The sequence below is a fragment of the Lepisosteus oculatus genome, chromosome 1 (assembly GCF_040954835.1).
Source record: "Lepisosteus oculatus isolate fLepOcu1 chromosome 1, fLepOcu1.hap2, whole genome shotgun sequence".
In the NCBI taxonomy this organism is placed as follows: domain Eukaryota; kingdom Metazoa; phylum Chordata; class Actinopteri; order Semionotiformes; family Lepisosteidae; genus Lepisosteus; species Lepisosteus oculatus.
In genome coordinates, this window is record NC_090696.1 from 18,869,804 (window position 1) to 18,890,296 (window position 20,493).

The 20,493-nt window shown below is 48.5% G+C and overlaps 1 protein-coding gene and 1 long non-coding RNA gene across 3 annotated transcripts in view; one reads left to right on the forward strand and one right to left on the reverse strand.

Moving 5' to 3' along the window:
• Positions 1-20,493, forward strand: part of rbms2b (RNA binding motif, single stranded interacting protein 2b) — a 54,659-nt gene that overhangs the window by 20,700 nt on the left and 13,466 nt on the right. For both annotated transcript variants that reach the window (XM_006629262.3, XM_015344156.2), the window contains exons 2-5: positions 3,019-3,185; positions 11,254-11,312; positions 11,860-11,951; positions 20,169-20,326. In XM_006629262.3, coding sequence (XP_006629325.2) covers positions 3,019-3,185; positions 11,254-11,312; positions 11,860-11,951; positions 20,169-20,326 — 476 coding nt within the window. The remainder of the gene's footprint in view (positions 1-3,018; positions 3,186-11,253; positions 11,313-11,859; positions 11,952-20,168; positions 20,327-20,493) is intronic.
• Positions 8,172-20,493, reverse strand: part of LOC107077025 (uncharacterized) — a 29,745-nt gene continuing 17,423 nt past the window's right edge. Inside the window, exons 2-8 of the long non-coding RNA XR_001478154.2 lie at positions 20,193-20,355; positions 14,664-14,761; positions 12,853-12,967; positions 12,267-12,392; positions 11,153-11,284; positions 10,805-10,943; positions 8,172-8,326 (exon numbers count right to left, since the gene is read on the reverse strand). This is a non-coding gene — a long non-coding RNA (uncharacterized lncRNA). The remainder of the gene's footprint in view (positions 8,327-10,804; positions 10,944-11,152; positions 11,285-12,266; positions 12,393-12,852; positions 12,968-14,663; positions 14,762-20,192; positions 20,356-20,493) is intronic.

The following is a 20,493-nucleotide window of genomic DNA, read 5'->3' on the forward strand; positions in this document are numbered from 1 at the left end:
GCACATGAGAAGGATTAAGCCTCTTCCACTGATGAGCTCGGGCCCCAGTTCGGCTGGGAGGACTGGGAACCACATGATCTCACACCTCCTTGCTTCGCAGCCACTTATCACTTCCACAAAAGGCACAGGATGGCCAAGTTAGACAGCATTATTTGGCCAGACTGCTCTGTGGGGGGGCAGGAAAACAAATTCCTCCCGAGTCGCAGCACCCGTCGTGCTTGGTGGGCAGCTGGAAAACGGAAAAGACCGGAGGTGTCGGAAAAGGAAAAGGCGCGGGATCTCTCGGCGGTGGAGGAGCATGAGCTGCACAGCGAGTCTTCTGGGGCAAGGACCCCAGCTTCAGCTCTGTCCGAGGAGAAGCGGACATTGCTGTGTGCGTCATTTGACGAGTGTGGAGAGAGGTGGCAAAGTCAGCGCAGCACTTGACTCCCGTTGCGGGAACGAGGAGCAGGGGGTGGAGGGGGCTAGGAGGGGTGCTGGAATAATTTACGCGGAACAGGGCAGGTTAAAGGGTGAGAGGGGGGAGAAGCGATGATGGCGGGGGTGGGGTCTGGGTGAAACGGAAACAGTCAGGAATGTTGATCACAAGGGGTGATAGTTAGCGAGATGGAAGCTAGTTTTTTGTCTCTTCTGCGGTCTCAGTGTCCCCTCCCCGTGGAGATGTTCCCAAACACACGGGCTCTGTGCTGTGAGCTTGCGACTGGGCAGGAATTTCCTAATTGTCCCTCTCTGGGGATGATCCCTGCGGCTCCTGTGATTTAGAAGCCTTGTAGTCCCCGGGACCTCGGATTACGAATGAATGGAAAAAGAAAACCATTCCTGACGCGCTTCCTGCCCAGGGTGTGACAGCAAACCGCTGTGACCAGAAGAGGTGGGGGGAGTCATGGGGTTATTTGACCCGAGACGTTTCCAGATCTCTGCCTCCCTTCTTAATTAGCCACAAAACACCACCTTCCACTGTTTTGTCTTCAAACTCGGGATTAATTTCTAGGATGTCAGAGTAGAACCTGTGGCATTCTCATCGCAATCAGCACTGTTAAAACAACATTTAATCAACACTATTTTCCTAAACGTTATCCGATTTTGCTTTTATTCAGGGTTAAAGACAGGGCTCATTAAAAGTGTTATTTGTGTGAAAGCATTATCACGCCACAACAAACGAGGCAGGCGAGATTATACATCTGTGATAAATGTATTCACTTCACTATACTGTATCCTGCTTTGTGAACTGATGACCCAGATCCTTCTATACTCTCCTTTAAAAAAAATGTGAGACAAATGTCTGCAGATGCACATACAGTACCCTTCTTAAGAGACACCACATAAAACAATAACTCACTGTGGCAGCTTAATACGGTAAAGGCTTTAATTGTGCTGGTTTGGGAAAATCCGCATTCCTTCATATGGGTTTCCTGTGTGATTAGTTTCATAAAAATTCTAGCTTTTCATGTTTTGTCGTGATGACTCTTGGTGCTGTATCAAGTGTTGAAAGATCCACTTTCTGCATAGACCGCATACGTTTTGCACACCTTGGGTACTCGGGTTCTTTGTGAATTTGGAGATTGTTGCAACCATTGCAATAATATGCCTCCATATTAAAATCTGGTACAAATATGCAACCGAAAAGCCTGTTGAGTCTCAGCTATTATGAAGGGGAGGCAGGACTGACTCCAGCCTGCCTGGACTAGACTGGACCATCTGTTTTTTTAGGGTCCTAGGAGAGAATGAAGCATTAACGTTTTAGCTCTGTGCAATTTATTTAGTACCACCTTTCGGTATCCAAAATTTGCAGGTGGCAAGCAAGGGGAAGTAAGAAGTTTCTGAGAAAGTTAAGATAAAAGGGGGGATTATCTAAGGTCTTCTGGAGTCTTAAACTGGTTTCTATCCAGGATTCAAAAGGTCAATTTAACCTCCCTACTGGAAGACAATGCCCCAGTCTGGGCTAGACTAAAACAGGGAGTGACCCCGTGTCTCTAGCACCGACATTCAAAATCCCAACCAGGTTTGACCGTGGTTGACCTTGGTCCATAAAAGACCATAACTTTACTGAACGCAATGCGTTTGGAGAACAGAAAGGTGGAGGGCATTCAGTTTTGGAGTATTCAGCCCATGTCAATGTCAATTCAATTTATTTATATATAGCGCCTTTCACAACAAGGTTTCCCCAAGGTGTTTAACAAAGCAAGTGACCATATAGTACATGTGAATATAGAAAAGAAAAGACCAAAAGACAACGGAGGAGAAGAACCAAAAACTCCTTAGTAAAGAGAAAAAAACCCTCTAGGGGTCCAAGTTCAACTGGCTGCCCAACCCCTTTGGGCATGCTAACATTATACAATTAAAAAAAAAATGAATGAGGGTATTAATCCATCCATTGTGTCTTCTGTATGTCAGTACTCTCTGTAGACCAGCAAAAGCCTCCTAAATGATCCACAATGTCCCTCCTGGATCCATGGCAGTGATGCAGCATCTAACTCAGATGGTGCTCAGCCCGGGTACCATCCGGACATGTGGGGAGGAGAATAGGATAGTTTGGTCAGAACAGATGTTTCTACCTGGTGGGCCAACACAGAGACACACAATGGCATGTACAGCAACACCAGCAGCATGGTTGCAGCAGGCAATGATGTAAGGTGTGAGCAGGCTAGGCTGAAGTAATAAGTCTTCAGTCTGGATTTAAATACTGAGATTTAATCAGCATCCTGAATATGGGGTGGGAGACTGTTCCATTAGCTAGGGTGTCCTTCCTGTAACCTATCCTAGATCTATCCTGGGTTGGCACCAAGCCAGCCGACTTATTCCTGGAAAAACATATATATCCGTCCGTGTACAACAGCGTCTTGTTAAATCAATACACTTGCTATGTTGTTTGCTGAACAAAAGCACCAGAACATGGTATCTGGGAGTCTCTTCACTTTCAGGAATTGCATGATCATTTCCTCTAATGCCACGCCCACACGGAGCCACTGCCGGCCTGCCGCCCCTGCCCCTGCCCTGACTCTCTGTCCCTCTCCACAGCAGGCCTATGTGTCCTCCAGCCAGCAGATGCCGCCTCCCAGCCCCAACACCAACAGCAGCAGTAACAGCAGCAGCGGGGGAGGGGAGCAGCTGAGCAAAACCAACCTGTACATCCGGGGACTGCACCCGGGCACCACGGACCAGGACCTGGTCAAGCTGTGCCAGCCGTGAGTATCCCTCCCCGCACTCCACCCTTCCTGCTCGGCCGGCACTGGGTGCCTCTCCGCAGCGGCTTCTCTCTGACGAGGGGATGCCCACTGTAGGGCACACCGCCCCCCCTTCACTGGCCGTCGCTGAGCCAGGATTAGGATTCATCTCCTTGCGCTGCTTTCCATGGGTTTCCGCGGGAAGACCGGCGCACCTGCGTTGTCTTCACTCACACTCATGTCGCCCCGGTGAACACAGGGGTGGGGGGTTTCTCTACTCGCCCGTCTTCAGGAGCGGGCGGGGGTGGGAGAAAAAAAGCAACTGCCAGCGAAAGCGGACAGGAGGGAGAGGGTTTCTAGTTTGAGAGCAGGACAGGGTTACTTCTACGCATGTCCTGACATGACCCCGCCACCAAGGGCTGAGAAATATGCAGCTGCTTTTTAGGGGGGGAAACTCGGCACTTGTGTTTGTGTTCCTCTGGTTCGACTTTGCTCCCCCCCCCCCCCTCTGTGAGATTTTAATCGGAGGCTGAACATTTAACCAACCTTCAGGCTGAGCGAATTTTCCTCCGAATTTCTACCGTCCAAAGAAGCACGACAGCTCCAGGTGCAGCGCGTAACAGGCACGTTTTCAAGGCTGCAGCTCGTCCTATTTTCCACTCGCATCCTTTTTCTTCCCCCAACCCCCCCCCGCACAGGAATTGAGGTTTCTGGGCTGGAAAATCTTTGACCGTGGCTGGCCTTTCAAGTGCAGCCCTTTCTGCTGCAACCCCTAGTCTTGTCCAAGTTCCCATGGTGAAAGGATCTCCTTTTTTCCGAAATGGATCAGTGGACATGAATTTAAAAAATAGCATCTTTATTATTTTGCTCCACAAAAAAATAAAAGCAGGGAGCATGGGACAGTGTCATCTCTAATAGGGGAGCCCCGGGACGATCTGTGCTGTCCTTAGACACTGCTGTTCTTCGTAAGATGCTGTTAGTAATTGTAACAATTTATAAAATAAGGCTCGTCTTTGCCAGCTTAAGACATGCAGTTGCACAATTTGTGCTCAACAGGAAAATAGCATTTATTTCCATAGGAATTTATGTCATTTATGAGGGGGGAAAATGTACCTCACGCCACTGTGCACGACTCAATAGTAAACAACTGGAGAGGAAAACCTGGACTTCTCATTGAACAAAAAAAAACATTTAAAATGCAGCTCGCTATTACAGCTTGCTTAGACCACAAGTCCTGCCCACTGTGACTACATTCTGTGCTCTTGAATAAGATGAAATGGAAAAGGGCTGAGTCACAAGTATCTCTGACAGTGGAAAAAGCTGAGCACTGAATGTGGCCGACAGACATGAGTGAGCTCAACGCCACACACGGTCACAGTTGCAGCAAGAGGCAGGTTAGTCTAAAGGCGACTTGTGCAAACAGAATTTGTGAGAAATGTAGAAGTACAACTTCAGCATTTTATTTGACCAATTACTCATTAATTGAGCTGACACTTTTAACCAAAAAGACTTACATTTGCACCTGTTTACACAGTCGCCGTATTCTAATGGAACAATTCAAGTTAAGTTCTTTGCTCAACAGAAGGTACACTAGCAGTGTCTCACCTGGGACTCCAACTCACAGCCCATCCACAAGTTACAAGTGCAGAACCCTGACTCCTGCTTTAGTTTTCTAAATTTCTAAAACACTCCCGTAATTTACTTGCTAACAGTTGCCAAAGGTTCTATGAACTAAGTCAGTTAGCATCACAGAGACGGCTAAAATGAAGCAGAAGATGACAAGAGCCAGACAGGGGAAGGCAGTGCTGTATGCATGTTCATACATATTCAATTCAGTGGGAGTATTTGGACACAATTTCATGTTGTGACTCCTGATCCTAAAAGGGTATTTATGTTCTGCCCAAAGCTGTGCAAGGCTCAGACATCAGACTGATGAAGACAATGGATAAAGTTTTTGGTTATGCCAACCTTTCTGGCAAACACTGGATAATTCAGGGGGCTTTTTTTCCTCTCAAAAACAAACCAAAAAAAAAAGCATCTCGGCGGGCTCGATTGAGAGGAAAGCAATCTTAAAAGTGAGAACAGGAAGTCCTTCTTCACACCAAAGGAGACGGGAGACTGAAATGAGCTGCCCAATCACATTGCAGAAGCCGGTACCCTGGTTTCCTACAGGTGATCCTCGGGTCCATCAGTTAGCCGAATCTGGATGAGCATGTCCACTCTTCTTGTTCTCAGTAACCCGTGGCTGAGGAAGGTTGCTCAGGGGGTCGTCGCAGTTACATTATAGCACGCCAGGACCCCGGGGCTTGAACTCTGGCGCACAGTACCTTTAAGGTGCCCTGAGCAGAACTGTGTGGAAACATCAACAGGGCAGGGCAGCTCACCGCCGAGCCCAGACTTTCCAAAAAGAGCTCGGTACTTTTTTATTCCACGGTTAAGAAGACGGTAAAACAACAATTCCCAGGCTTGTTCTTTTATCTTTCTTTTCACTCCTGCTTTTTAGCCCATTTTCCCTGTCACTGTACTCTCCTCATCTTTCTTTCCCTTTCTACGCACAGACTGCTTTCCTGTTAGTTTCTGTTTTGCTCCCGTGACGGTTTGACACTTTGAAATGGTAATTTCACGCAGACGTCTAGTTAGGAAAGGAGCCTCTGACACCCGCTGTGTTTTCCTTGCTGGTGCCAGAGATGGTTACGCTCTCCTGTCTGGAAAATAGGGAAATTTGCCCTTTGCCTGTTTCCACAGACACTGTTTGAGCAAGATTCCTTCCTCGCTAGTTACACAATCTCCCAGACTGGGCTGCTCTCGGATCATGTTCACTATTGCACCTCTGCAACAGAACCACACAGTAGCCATAGCCATTTAAAATAAATCGCTTTTTCATATTCCAATTTTTTAACATCAGGCTTATTGACTGGGACAAGTCTGGCAGAATCAAAAACTCAATTTTCTTGAGCGTCAGCTTAAAAACACAGTCACGTTCCTTTACCTCGTCCTGAAAAGCCAGTGGACAGCTTTCACTGTAGCGCACATAAACCAGCACGCGTATCAAGAGCATTGAAAGGCAGGTGATTCGCCATCTTCCTAGAACGCACACCTTGTGGTCCTCGTACAGGCCTTGTTAATAATGTTTATTATAGTGTATTCTATGCAGCACTGTTGTGAGGACAAACAGAGCTTGCTGCAACATCCACTTCTCAGTCGTACTTAGTCACTTTCAACAGCACCCCTGAAAAAAAATCTAGTCTTTGAATGTCTTAGTCTGTGTTCATTTTTAATTATTTTAAATCATGTTAAATGAAAAGTAAAGAGCTATGGGGGAATCTGAGCAACTGAGTACATCAAGATCAGACACACACACACACAACAAGGAATATTGTTTTAAGTTCCTGAACTTTGATGATCAAAGTAGATTTCATTCCAGATAAGCCAGCAAAAAGGTTTTCAAGGCATGAGGCCCAAAGAGCTGTAATAAAAATATCTGTGGCTGACCAGAGAGAGCCTGCACTTTTCTTTTCAGCTGTCTGGAAGAGAGCGCTCACATGACAGACTGCCTATCCCACAGGAAACAAGGAACCCCAGAGGGAGAAAAGAAAAGTGTAAAAAGAGCAAGAGAAAAGGAGTGAGGGGAGATGAGGAGGAGAGGCAGAATCAGGGGAGGAAAGTGCAGCTGCCACCGCGCAAGACGAATGGCTGCAATGGATAACAGAGAGCGAGGGAGAGGGTAAGGGAACCTGAAAAGGGAAGGTATAGGGAAAGGAGCGAGGGACAGGGTAAGGGAACCTGAAAAGGGAAGGTACAGGGAAGGTGTGGAATCTCAAAAAGAATGTCAGACTCAGGGAAGGAAAACAGAGGTGAAGAAGCAGGTTAGGAGATCGGGGCAGGAGAAAGGTCTGAGAACGTAGGGGGAGGGGAGGGAAGAGGGAAGGAAAGATAGGTAGCGGCAGATGGAGATGAATGGAATTCAGCTGGAAGCTTGTAAAATGGGCAAGACGCCCCCCCCGTCCTTGCTCCCAAAGCCACTAGAACTGTAAGTCACTTCAAGCAGGGTCACAGGTCACAGCATTTCCGCATTCCAGGTCCTCTGGCTATTCACAGACATGCCGGCGGGCCTGCCTCTCCACTAAACCTTCCCTCTTCCTTCCTTCTGGCGAGGTCTGAGGTTCGTCACACAGAAAGGTCACCTTTTAGAGTACTTTTGTGAACACGCTCAACCTGGACAGGCTTGTTCTTCTTCATTACTTTGATGCAGAGACGGCTGGGGTGGGGTGCGGGAGCCAACATTTCTGTACAGATCCCAGTTATGCACACACAGCCCTCGGACACGTGCTCTCACACGAACAACTCAAACACTTGTCAGTACGCCTGTCATCCCATGAGAGAAAAAAGAACTAGGGTGTGCTTACTTGTTTCGACCGATGTGTCATAAACCTATGTACAAATTGCACAAATGTGACTGAGTGTGCTGTGTATTTCAATTAATTCATCTCTAGGTCATCAAGGTAGTCATGCAAACCTGCACCTCGGTACCACTGAGGAGTGCAGGCCTCTCTCCAAACAAGCTGACACCTCTCTGGGCATATCTGCTGTTTGCACAAGTACAAAAATTAGCCCAGGCTAAATAAAGGCCAAGCAAATACAATCCCCACTAAAATATCATATTTACCTCTTTGGTGCTGCAAGTCTACAAACGCACCAGTGGCAGGCGGATCGACACAATTTTCACTGAAAATTCAGATTTGCACTTTGTTAGTAAATGGCGATAACGGCCTTTTAACTGAAGGGGTGAGCAGTAGTGCTCCTGGCCACTGATGTCTGTAGGTGTGTGCGTGAGAGAGAGAGTGCGACAGCCAGGCTTTGATCAGGACCCCAGTGAACAAACAGCCTATTGTTTCCCTGCCTGGCTGGCTGGCTGCAATGCGAATGATATCAGCTCTCCCAGCCTGCCCCCGCTGTGCACCACAGTGCTGTTTACAGCCAGGTGCCCCCCTCCCCACCCCCCCACGACACACAGCACCCCTAGGGCTCAAGGTGCGACTCCAGATCGCGTCACAGAAGCCTCCTACCTTCATTCACGCCACTTCCTCTCTCACTGCGATCTCTGAGCCCTTGGTGTGTTTCTCCAGCTGCCAAGGCTGGCCTCTCATACTGTTACTGCTGAGCTGCTTAAATCAAGAGAAACTTTTTTTTAAAGCTCAACACATGGTACACAAATGAAGAAAACCGCGAAACACATATTCCAATTGCCACTAAATTTATTTAGATCCCTCAGATTTGTTGATAGCGGGGCTTCTGCACCTCTTAAGCTGGTCCTTCACTCTAACTGTACACTAATGTAAAAGAACATAGTGAGCTCTGTGCTGTGGTTTAATCATAGCTCCCCAGTTTCATATTTTAAAGAATGGTTTGTATAGATATTGATTCTTGATTCTTGTCTTTCATTTTAATTTAACATGATGCACAAATCAGTGTTTTTTTTTACCAAGTCCAGGTAAAAAAGTATGATTTACTTTTCTTAACGTGCTGCTATAAGATGGAAAAGTACACGATTTAAGGAATCAACCTCTTTGTTTTAATGAAATGGCAATGATGACAATGCTGTCTACACAGAACTTCAAATATGCTCTCAAACTGCAGTTTCTGATGTGTTATCAAAGGCCTGAACTGAAGCTGTATTTTAGAGATTCACAGATTGTGTATTTTTTCCCCTCCTGACCTCCACTGATTCAGCAGAACGGCCGTGTTGTCCTTTGTTCTGCTTCGCTCTACCCAACAGGGGTGTGGGCTGTGGTCAATAATAAATGCAGATCACTGCACCACCTCCCAGTTTTAATTACAGCACATTCAGCAACTTCCCAGCAGGCAAAATAGGAAGAAAACTAAAGGAAAGTTCAGGCTGTATCAGCACTCTGCTTGTATAAACACACTCTGCACACATTCCTGCAGTGGCCGAGATTAGCTCAGGCTGTAATAAAGATCTTTACACAGTCTGTACAGTGTGTTCATGTACAGACTGCAGCCCTGTTTCACATCAGGGTTCTTGCATTGGGCCCTGACTTGGCATCTCATCAGAAATTTCATTCTTTTGGTTCACTGGTGCATTTTGCCCTTTTTAATGCGTTTTCTTTCAAAGGTAAGGGGCCAACTTCAAAATCCCATATTTAAGGCCCCTGCCCCATTCCCAAAAGCAGCACCAGTCTAAATTCAAGGGAGCATCCACATACTTTGGCCTGCTGTCTGTGTGGAGTTTGCATGTGTACCCCTCAGGGGGGGGGTTTGCCAGGTTCGTCCTAACTAAATCCAAATGTCATCTGGACATTATTTGATTGTCTGCTCTATACTGTCCTTTTCCAGAAGGGGTTTCAAGGGGTTTTCAATACTTAGAAAGGTCCATTCCCAATACAAGCAGTACTGACTGTAGAACTAGAGAAATAGACATAAATGAGCTTGACAACTGAATGGGCTCCTCTCATTTGTGGGCTTTTTAACGTCCCGGTGCATCCATTAAACAGGTCCCTCTTATCCTGTTTGTTCCAGCAGTTTTACTATGGTGCAATTTTCCAAACCCCACGGTACTAAAGTATACTTTTCCAATTTGTTCAATATTACCAAAGGATTTATAGTTTTTTTTTTTAAAACCTTAGAGACGGGACAGATATTTTTAGTACCAGACTATGGGCGTCCAGGCTGCACCCACACCATATTTATCGCCACTTCAAGATTCATACAGCTCTTTAAATAAAAAATCACCCCCTTGTTTCAACACAAAACCCCCCCCAAAAAAATCCAGATGCCTGAGGGGTGAGCTAAATTTGCATCGATCCCTACACTTAAAAGCTTTTGGCTTCTTGGGAAAAGTACAATCGGGGAAAAAAAAATGGAGTGGAGGTTTACATTTCACGAGTGAGGCCCCTTGTAGGAAGCGATCGGGAACCGCTGATAGCATCAGACAGCTGTACAGAGCCCCGCGTGAAGGGCCAAGTGTCCCTGCTCCTCCGGCGAGCACCTCTGCGGGGCTCCCTCCAGGTAAACACAAGCCCGTGCGGGCTGCCAGCGGAGCCACAGGGCTGCCTTTGTTCGTGTGGCGGATCTGGGCTGGTGGCGGCAGCAGGGCAGGGTGCAGTAGGACCCGGCGGCTGGAGGCCCTCCCAGCTCTGCCTGCTCCTGCCTGTCGGAGGCTGAGAACAGGGCAGCCGCCTGGAGCCCTGCCAGCGCAGGACTGGGAGAGAGATCGGGTTACACTGCACGGCACGCCAGGAGAGCGTCTGATCCCCGGCGCACTGCGCACGAACAATACTGCACCAGGTAGCACACAAAGGTGTAGCACGCTGTCCCACTGCCTGCCCCGGCGACACCCTGCAGAGCAGCACAGGGCGGCAAAGCACGGCTAGGCCACTCGAAATGAGAGGAATCCACAGGAAGTAGAGTAAATGCAACCCAGTACAACATGGCTTTCCCTGCACTGCAGCATCGCCAGTAAGGACTGCACACCACAAAACTGGATTGTTTCGACTTTCAACGTGGTAGAAAATAAAAGGCGCATGCCTGTTGTAATAAGGTGTTCCTTATTGCTGGGGCCCTTATCCAGCACGTGCATTTCTGTCCTCAGGAAGGGCAACAGCACAGGCAAGAGAACGCACCTGCACTCTGAGGACGGTTGCCGGACAGGCAGACTGTCTGTTTTACATTGATCAGTTTCGTCAACACGGGACCCCAGCAAAAGCAAAGCACGGTGGAAGGACAGTATGATTCCGACGCATCTGGATACAGCATGAAGAACTAAGAAATGGGGAACAGATACAGTCTTATAGCAAATAATTAAGTCAGATACAGGGACATGGCTTGCTGTCCAGTTGTATAAAATATCTTAAAGTTTAATTTCTTCTTAGTTATTCCCTGAAAGGTAACTCCAGTTTAAGGGTGTTGCACAAAGCACTCAAAATACATCCAGCTAAAACCTCATTCCATATTCTATTAAAGTTATGTACCTGTGGCGCTATGGGTCAAAACAGGCCCCAGCTCCCCACTGTGGGGACTAAATCACAGTGCGAAGTCCCATGCACCTCAGCTGACTGTCTGTGTGTTCCAGGTATGGGAAGATCGTCTCCACTAAAGCCATCCTAGACAAGACCACCAACAAGTGCAAAGGTAAGAGACTGCTGCAGTGTGTGCCTGCTGCCTGATTCTGTCCTGACTGGCTGCTGTGGAGCAGGACAGATGGGGAAACGTACAAATCCTGGACATTCATTGTAGGGGAAGAAAACAGCTGAGAAGCTTAAGACTAAGACGTGACTGAGTTCTAAGTTAATTGGACTTGTTAATTTGACCCTCTCTGGGTGTAGGGTGGGATTACACACAGCGACCCGTGTGGCCACTCGTGCGCACTTGCAGGCACATGGCGCTGTCAGTGGGGGGGGGGGGGGGTGCACCTCTCCTCTGATCGATCGGCTTGAGGGTGGGCGCGGCAGAAGGGTTTGCCTGCACTTCCTCGTTCGCAAGAGCGTGCAGTCGTGCGGGGTCGGACCTGCGAGCCGAGACTTTAAAAACACCCTGACTGTTCCAGAACAAAACTTACTGGCCACCCTACATTAAAAAAGAAAAGAACTCTTCCCCAGTACACGAGGAAGAAAAGTACAGAGTGGACCGGTGAGCATGAAGTCCGCTCGGAGCTGACGGCCCGGGGTTTGCCTTGCAGGGTATGGCTTTGTGGATTTCGACAGTCCGGCCGCAGCACAGAAAGCGGTGACCGCGCTGAAGGCCAGTGGAGTGCAGGCTCAGATGGCCAAGGTAAGCGCCTCCTCTTCCCCGTACCGTTATCCGCAGTTCTGAAACGAGCTCACGAGGCGAGAGCCTCCCTTGGGGGGAAAGCCTGAGTAAAGCTGTGTGCTCGGCTCCCGGGCTCTTCTTCGCTAATGCGACATTAAATGGAGTTAAGTGAATTAAACCTCGTTTGCACATCTCAGCAGTCTTGACTTCCCAGCAGGAAAATAGGCAGCACCTGTAATAACACTTGAAGAAGAATCATGGTTAAAGAGAAGATCACTCTCCCAAGAGCTGAAAATCTGTGATTTAGGTACCCAATATGGCAAAGTTCTCATTTACCTCGGGGAATACTCATGCCTGCAGCTGCAGTTCTTCTGGAGTTGGGTTCGCTGACACAGGAAGGGGGCTCAGTTCCTTCCCTCTATGATTCCGATTGGTCAGATGGATTGCCAGACAGCTTGCCCACTGGGGGGGGTGGTGGTGGTGGGACAGGGACAGGGGTCATAAATGTGTTGGGGGGGGAGAAGCTCTTTTCCAAGCCTCCTCAGGGGTCAGCTATGTGTTGACATGTCATAAAACTGTGGTGGTTTCAAAGAGCAGGTCTTAAAAGTGTCCTGCAGCTCAAGAGAACAAAGGCACTCTGTCTCGGGGGTCTTTGCTCGGCTGTATCCCATTCATTTTTGGGCCTCCTTTGAAAAGTTTTTTGAACTTAGCCATTCATAGTTAAAAAGACTACAGTGCTCGTTCCACAGCATCAAAATCCACACTACTGAATGGATAAGCCTGTCTCAGGTTTGATGTGCATTTAACACACATTTCAACCCTGTTCCGCACTCTCCATCTTTGAGCTTCATTGCTTTATTAGTCCAGTTATTTCGATATGAGGTTAAATCATCCGTTTTTTTGCTGCTAATGGGAAAAGTACCTGGAAAATCTGCAAGACCCCAACCCTGGAGGACCAGAGTTACCCACTGCAGATGTGTATAAGGCAGCCCAGGTATCAGACTGCAGGAACACTTGCCTATTAGGGTATCTTGTTTCTGAAAAAAGAAAAGAAATACACCGGTTTTGGCATGAGAGTTTCTTCCAGATGAAGGTGTTAAGATGCTGGAAAGTTGTGACAAGGTGGAGATGAGAGGGAGAGAGAGACGCGTTTGCAGCAGAGATTCTCTCTCTCGCTGCGTGCCTCCCATTAACTGGGCCACGGAGTCTCCAACCAGCCTTTTGAGCGGGTGTCTGAGCACAAAAGGGATTCCTGTAGACCCATTAAACCGATCCCTCTCCACCATTCAGAGGTCAGGGGAGCACGTGCCCCGCCGCCTGCTGCACAAGAGCCCCGTACAATGAGCTCGGTCCCGAAAGCTAATTCATCGACAATTGCATGACGTGCATTCAGCTGCATCCCCCCCCCCCTTCTCCCCCCCTGCTACAGAGGCGAGCAACAGGAAGAGCCAGGCACTGGCTCACAATCCCCAAACACACACTGCTGCTAAACAAAATGACAGGACAGCACATCCCGTACAGAAGCAAATACACAAGGAGTGGGAGCTGACGGCTTAGATAAGGGAAAGAGGGGCTTCTAACACAAATCAAGACTGGAGAAGTCAGTCAACGTGCCGTCAAAGTTGCGCCTTGGCAACATTTAGCTGCATTTCCTTCTGTAGGAACAGTTTCTGTAAAGGCACACAACTCAGTGCATTCTAAGGCCATCTCGGTCTCCGCCCAGCTGGTGCAGATGGGACGTCACGCCTGAAGATTAACAGTAACTTGAGTCGTCACTGAGAAGGAACAGAGGCACAGTCGCGCCAGAGCACATTAGTCATACGCACCCCAAGGCTTTTATAGATTACTTCATAAAAGATCAGTGATAGCAGACCAACCTGGCTCCACTAAACTTGAAGAATTGCCTACCTCCAAACCCATCCACAACCCAGTTCTTATCATTCTTCACCTAAAATGTCTAGACGTGACGATGTTTAGTTCTCAGGCTACTCTCACCCAACAGCAACGATTTGTTTCACTTTAAAAAAAAAAAACTCCCCTTAAGTAAACAAGTTGAAACAGACCCTTAGGTTTTGGAATGTCATTAATAAATGACGCAGGCTTGGGTTGAGTGTCGTTTTATAAGTTGTTTTCAAAAAGCGTTGCTGCCGCGTTGTTAGCTGAAAGACATTTCAGATCTTCAGACCGTCCTGAGAACATGAGCTCAAGAATTTCATTCTTTGCTCGGCTGCTTCAGTCACACCTGGAAAGCAGTGCACTGGGATATGCAAAGAGCTTAAAATGATAAATTGCAAAGCATGTTTGCATTTTCATGTCACACTCTTTAACACGGATCGGGTGACTAATTTCTTATGCAAATAGAAAAACTAGAAACACTTGCTGGGTGATAATGGTAATGTACCCTACACTCTGTTCATGGGTTTAGAGTTAAAATAAACTTTTCTGCTTCACTGCATGAGTTTCCATGGGCAAAGGGCCTTTTCCATTTGAACTCCTTTAAGCGTACCCACATTAAGAGTGTGCATGTCTACCCTGGTGCATAACGGAGATAACCTTTTTGAATAAGCAGTGCAGTAATGGATTAAAGTTAACATGACCACTGGGGAGTCTCTCAGTATTACAGCATAACCTCCAGGACAGGAGTGCAGCATTTCATCATGTGGGAATAACCCCTCCCTCCATCCCATTCCCACATTATTTCACTACCTCCCAAGTTTTGTAAAAGAACCCTACTTTTAGCCAATATGAGATCTCCTGCTTCCAGAACACCTCCCAAACACATTCAACCAGGGCTGGCAACCCAAAACGAGCTCCTCACGGCTGGACTGGGGCTGGGATAAAGGCAAAGAAAGTTAAACTTATTGCAGAGATAATACTCAAGGGCTATGGTATGTTACACTGAACATCTAAGCATCCAAGGTATGTTAAAAGCATTCTGTTCAGTTTTACAGATTACTTGTGTTGCAGCTACAGCAGAATTAGCTCTCACAACATCTATGGCCCAAATACAGCATGTATGTTCTTAATTTCTTAAATGCACATCCACAAAATGCAATGCATTTAAAAATAAACGGCTTAGTACATTACCATTGAATTTGTTTGTTCCCCATTCAAATTCAATGAATTGTCATTTGATGAGTGGGGTCACAAATCAAAACCCCTGTTTAACATGGTGGAACTCTCAAAAATTAAGACTTAAGAAAGTTAATGCATCACCACCCTATATTAATTTTAATGACTCATCTCACTGCTGGTTTGTTTTTCACCTATTTTGAAACAATCATAAAAAACATTTGAAAACAAAGCTCAGAGTGACAAGACTTCGCCTCCCCCTGGCTTTCCAGGAGTTGTGGGAGAAGAGAAGAGAATCTTTAACAATGTCCTCCGGAAAGGAGCCCATCTCGGGTTAGAGCCCCACCTCAGCACACAGGCGTCTGCACAAACAGCACCTGGCCAGACTGGCTTGACGAGTGCTGTGTGGCACTTCCTGCACGCAAGGCTGAGCCCAGCTGGCCGCACGCCCTCCTGCTGCGGGCAAAGGGCAGGGCGGACCTTTTATACCCCGAAATGGTTCTGTCGTGGGCATACGTGCTGAGAGGCATGGCCTGCAAGAAAGCAGTCCCCGGTCCGATGGGACCCCCTCCCCCAGTTTCGAATTTTATGTTGTTCACGGGATTCAAAAGTGACTGTCAATCCAAATCGCGTTAACGTCGAACTCGATGTCTGACCCGTCCTCTTTAACAGCCTTGCCACGCCTCAGTCAGCTTCTTTTGTCATCTGGCGGATCGATTTAACGGCTGGATTAGAGAATTAAGGAGAGGCCGCGGTCTCCTTTGCTTGGCTTGGAATCGGGCGCTCCAAACTGGGCTGCTGTATAGGAGACCAGGGAACTCTCTCCCGCTGCTCCTTGGTGACCGTGCACTTTCAGGCAGCGTGGGGCTGACTGAGCAGAAATACCCGTCCCCCTACGCCCACCCATCGCTCCGTTAGCGAGGTGTTCGACTGCCCTCCTCCTACTGCCCATAGACTGCAAGACTAAACCCACAGAACTGGCCCACAGCACCAGGGGCCACTGTTTCAAACTCCTGAGATCGAGGCACGTTCTGATTTTGCAAACTGGCACCAGGTATGAAAAAAAGTATTAGACTTATATTCTTAATGAAGCAATCTTTCATTTAAGTAGAATAGGCTTGAATTTGGCAAATGTAAAGTATTAGAAAGTACTAAAAAAAACTGCTGCATTAATTACTAAATAGACTAAAAGGAGCCACTTTGTCTTCTGTAGCTGGACAAAGACGTTCTCTCTGTCCTGACCTCTCGTTCACCCCTATCGTTATGTAACCCCTGCTGGGTCAACACCTTCTGGTCCCGGAGTCCAGACTAAAGCTGGTCATGTTCTGTGACGGAAGAGCCACACAGAGGGTACAACAGCACTGTTCTCTTTAAAACACAAGGTGCCAAGGTTTAAGAGCACCAACTGGTTTTGAGGCATTCAAAAAAAAAAACAGCCACAGGCAGAGATACTATGAAATGATGTTGAGGAAAACACTGCAAAAAAAGAGTTTATCCATAACTGTGTTGCATTTCAGTGAGTACAAGAGAAAATAAAAAAATACATATGGCTACAGCCCAATAGCTGCAATGGCACAGCACACAGACTCCCTCTTCAGGGGATAGTCTGAGTGTTTCAGTGAAGGAAACGTGTTGCTTTCTCACTCTCAGTGCCCCGAGCGTCTGCCCTGCTGGAGGTGTGGGCGCTGCTCATGGTGTGTGACACACAGAGATCACAACCCTTCATGCCCTCCCCATCACAGTGGGGGCCTGTGCTCCCCTTACCGATGAAACCACCAGCAAGCAGGCCAACCTCCTTCAGGAGAGCGCCCTGCCTGTCCGACAGCAGGTTACCTAATCAGATGCACTCTAGCGCCACGTATTTCTAGATACTGTCTTTTGTAACTGCAGAACTGTTTCCTCCAAGGGGGTAAAAGCCGCATCAGCATTCTTCTTTGATCCAATCCAAAATACATCCACCTGAAAGGACCTAGAAGGAATCTGAAGGATTGAGTCCACTTTTAGCAGTTATTTCTGATCATTAGACGTAGGGGCTGAGGTTACCCAAAACCAGATATGGCAAATGCTATTTTTAAAAGGTTTAGAAATGGAATGTATCGATAAAGTAATATAGTAGAACAAATGTGATGATAAGCACATAAATAGATTTGCATGTTATGAACAAATCCCTAATTCTGACCACAGCCCTAATCCTGGAATATTTACAGAGGACGGTTTGTTCCAGCCCTAATCTTTTTTTTCTATTTTAGATTTGTTTGTATGACAGTTAATAACATGTTCTTCACTTATAAAAGATTAAAATGTTACAGATTTCGAAATGCATTTTTTGTTCCTCCTGAAAACCCAGACACTGTTGGGTCAACACTGCAGTGAAAGAGTGACTTTGGTTAATTTTTAATTCTAGCTTTTTAAACACAAGGTTTTGATAAATCAGTGTGTTTCTTGGCAGCATAAGGAATCTCCAGATTTTAAGGAGATGTGTTACACCTGGAGTACATCAAGCACCTGTCTCCGGTCATCACAGGAGTACTTGGTAGAACGAGTTACACATTCCACATGGGTGCCCTCCGGCTACACTGCACTCCATTACGACAAAGAGGGGGGGATTCAACGCTTATGTTCTAGACATAAAAAACAAACCAAGACAAATCAAGGCGCTCCATGGTTTCTGCCGAAAATTGAGGGGTCAGATACCCGCAGTGCTTCCTCAACCCACAATGAGAATCTGGGAGCCGAAAGCGTCTCTTCCCAGACTCTGCGACACACAACACCCATGTTCTGCCAGGCGTACAATGGGCTTTTTCTTCCTTGCGCACTGCGTGCTTGTGAAACCAAGTTCTGGAAAGGGAAGAAGGGGACCCCCCTGGGGAAAGAGTTCAACTGAAGTACAGCCAGACAGCTCCGTCCTACACCCCCCCCCCCCAACTCTTTCTCCCTCTCTCCTCTGTTCATTTCCTCTGCCACCCCCCCGCCCCTCCATCTCCCTCCTCCAGCAGTCTCTCTTCTCTCCCTCTCTCCCGGCCCGTCCGACGCTCCAGCTCCAAAGCCGCCTCCTCCTCTTGTGCTGCACTCTCCCTTTGTGCCTGGCCTCTCCCCCCCCCCCCGCCCTCTCTCCTTCCACTCCCCCAGTCCGTGCTTCTCCAGCTCTGCTCCGTTCCTCACGGCACTCACTTCCTCCCGCTCTCGCTCTCTCTCCTCTCCTCTCTCTCCCACTGTCGATCCAGCTTAGCGCCTGGTTTCCTGTCTGTTTCCAGGAAATTACACAAGGATCCATTTTTTTCTGTTCTGAATAGGCACATGCTTGCATGAGGGGTTCTTTTTTTTCCTCTGTGTTTGAGTGTGTGCGCATGTACACGCCTTTTTCCTCTCTCGGTCAGCTGCTCCAGAAGGATTTTTTTCTGATTTCTTAGAAAACAACCTTCATGGAACCTTTCTGAGCACAAATCGTCAGTTTCTCCTTATACTTGCCAAACCCTTATTGGAGAAAAGTCTTTGAAAAAAGTATCTGCTCTGGTACTGTAATCCAAACAACCCCTCCATGTCTGGATACCTGAACCATCTCTTTTGGAGACATAATTTTGCTCTCCTGGTCACAAGACCTACAAGATCTATAAAGACTCGAGCAAGGTGTTAGAAATCCGTTCCTGCCTCTCCCCTGTAAGTGAAGGTTCTTTGAGCTACCCTGCTTACCTCCAGCGCTGCCCACACCTCTCAGCAGTGTCTCAAGCTCTCTCAGCTGCCCTGCTCACCTCCAGCACTGCCCACACCTCTCAGCAGTGTCTCAGGCCTCTTGAGCTGCCCTGCTCCCCTCCAGTGCTGCCCACACCTCTCAGCAGTGTCCCAGGCTCTTCGGGCTGCCCTGCTCACCTCCAGCGCTGCCCACACCTCTCAGCAGTGTCTCAGGCCTCACGAGCTGCCCTGCTCCCCTCCAGCGCTGCCCACACCTCTCAGCAGTGTCTCAGGCTCTTTGAGCTGCCCTGCTCACCTCCAGCGCTGCCCACACCTCTCAGCAGTGTCTCAGGCCTCTTGAGCTGCCCTGCTCCCCTCCAGTGCTGCCCACACCTCTCAGCAGTGTCCCAGGCTCTTCGGGCTGCCCTGCTCACCTCCAGCGCTGCCCACACCTCTCAGCAGTGTCTCAAGCTCTCTCAGCTGCCCTGCCCACCTCCAGCGCTGCCCACACCTCTCAGCAATGTCCCAGGCTCTTCGAGCTGCCCTGCTCCCCTCCAGCGCTGCCCACACCTCTCAGCAGTGTCTCAGGCCTCTTCGGGCTGCCCTGCTCCCCTCCAGCGCTGCCCACACCTCAGCAGTGTCTCAGGCTCTTCGAGCTGCCCTGCTCACCTCCAGCACTGCCCACACCTCTCAGCAGTGTCTCAGGCTCTCTCAGCTGCCCTGCTCACCTCCAGCGCTGCCCACACCTCTCAGCAGTGTCTCAGGCCTCTCGAGCTGCCCTGCTCACCTCCAGCGCTGCCCACACCTCTCAGCAGTGTCTCAAGCTCTCTCAGCTGCCCTGCTCACCTCCAGCGCTGCCCACACCTCTCAGCAATGTCCCAGGCTCTTCGAGCTGCCCTGCTCCCCTCCAGCGCTGCCCACACCTCTCAGCAGTGTCTCAGGCCTCTCGAGCTGCCCTGCTCACCTCCAGCGCTGCCCACACCTCTCAGCAGTGTCTCAAGCTCTCTCAGCTGCCCTGCTCACCTCCAGCGCTGCCCACACCTCTCAGCAATGTCCCAGGCTCTTCGAGCTGCCCTGCTCCCCTCCAGCGCTGCCCACACCTCTCAGCAGTGTCTCAGGCCCTCTCAGCTGCCTAGGCCAGATCCTCTCAACCCCACTGTCTTCTGGGTTCACATTCCGCTCTTATTTACTTCACTGGTCCCTTTGCTGTGCTCCTAATTTGCTTAATTAAAGATGTGGTAGATTTAAAGTCACAAAAAACTTTAAAATGGGTAGAAAATAACCCCTGGTAGTTGAAAGGGTCTAATTAAGGAAAATGCTAGGTCAATCAGAGGTTTTTTTGAATCGGGTCAGCTAGAACTGATCCCTCAAGACCAAGCATACAAGGGTTGATTTTTTCGCCAGGAGGTCCTCGAGTTAATGCAGCTTCGCATATTTGCCCACCCACCCCACCAGCAATGGGCTTCGTTCCTGAATCGCACTCTTCTTCCCTCCCAGCAACAGGAGCAGGACCCTACTAACCTGTACATCTCCAACCTGCCGCTGTCCATGGATGAGCAGGAACTGGAGGCCATGCTGAAGCCCTTCGGCCAGGTGATCTCCACGCGCATCCTCCGCGACACCAACGGGACCAGCCGCGGCGTGGGCTTCGCCAGGTACGCCCCTCGGCCCTCTCCTCCTCCTGCTTGCTCATCAGACAGACAGAGATTAGAGAAACATTCTTCCCGAAATTCAGAAATCTAATCCCAGAGTTCCCACACCTGCCAAAACCACAACAGGTCCCAATCCTACTGGGAGAGGGAGGAGGGAACTCAGTTGATCT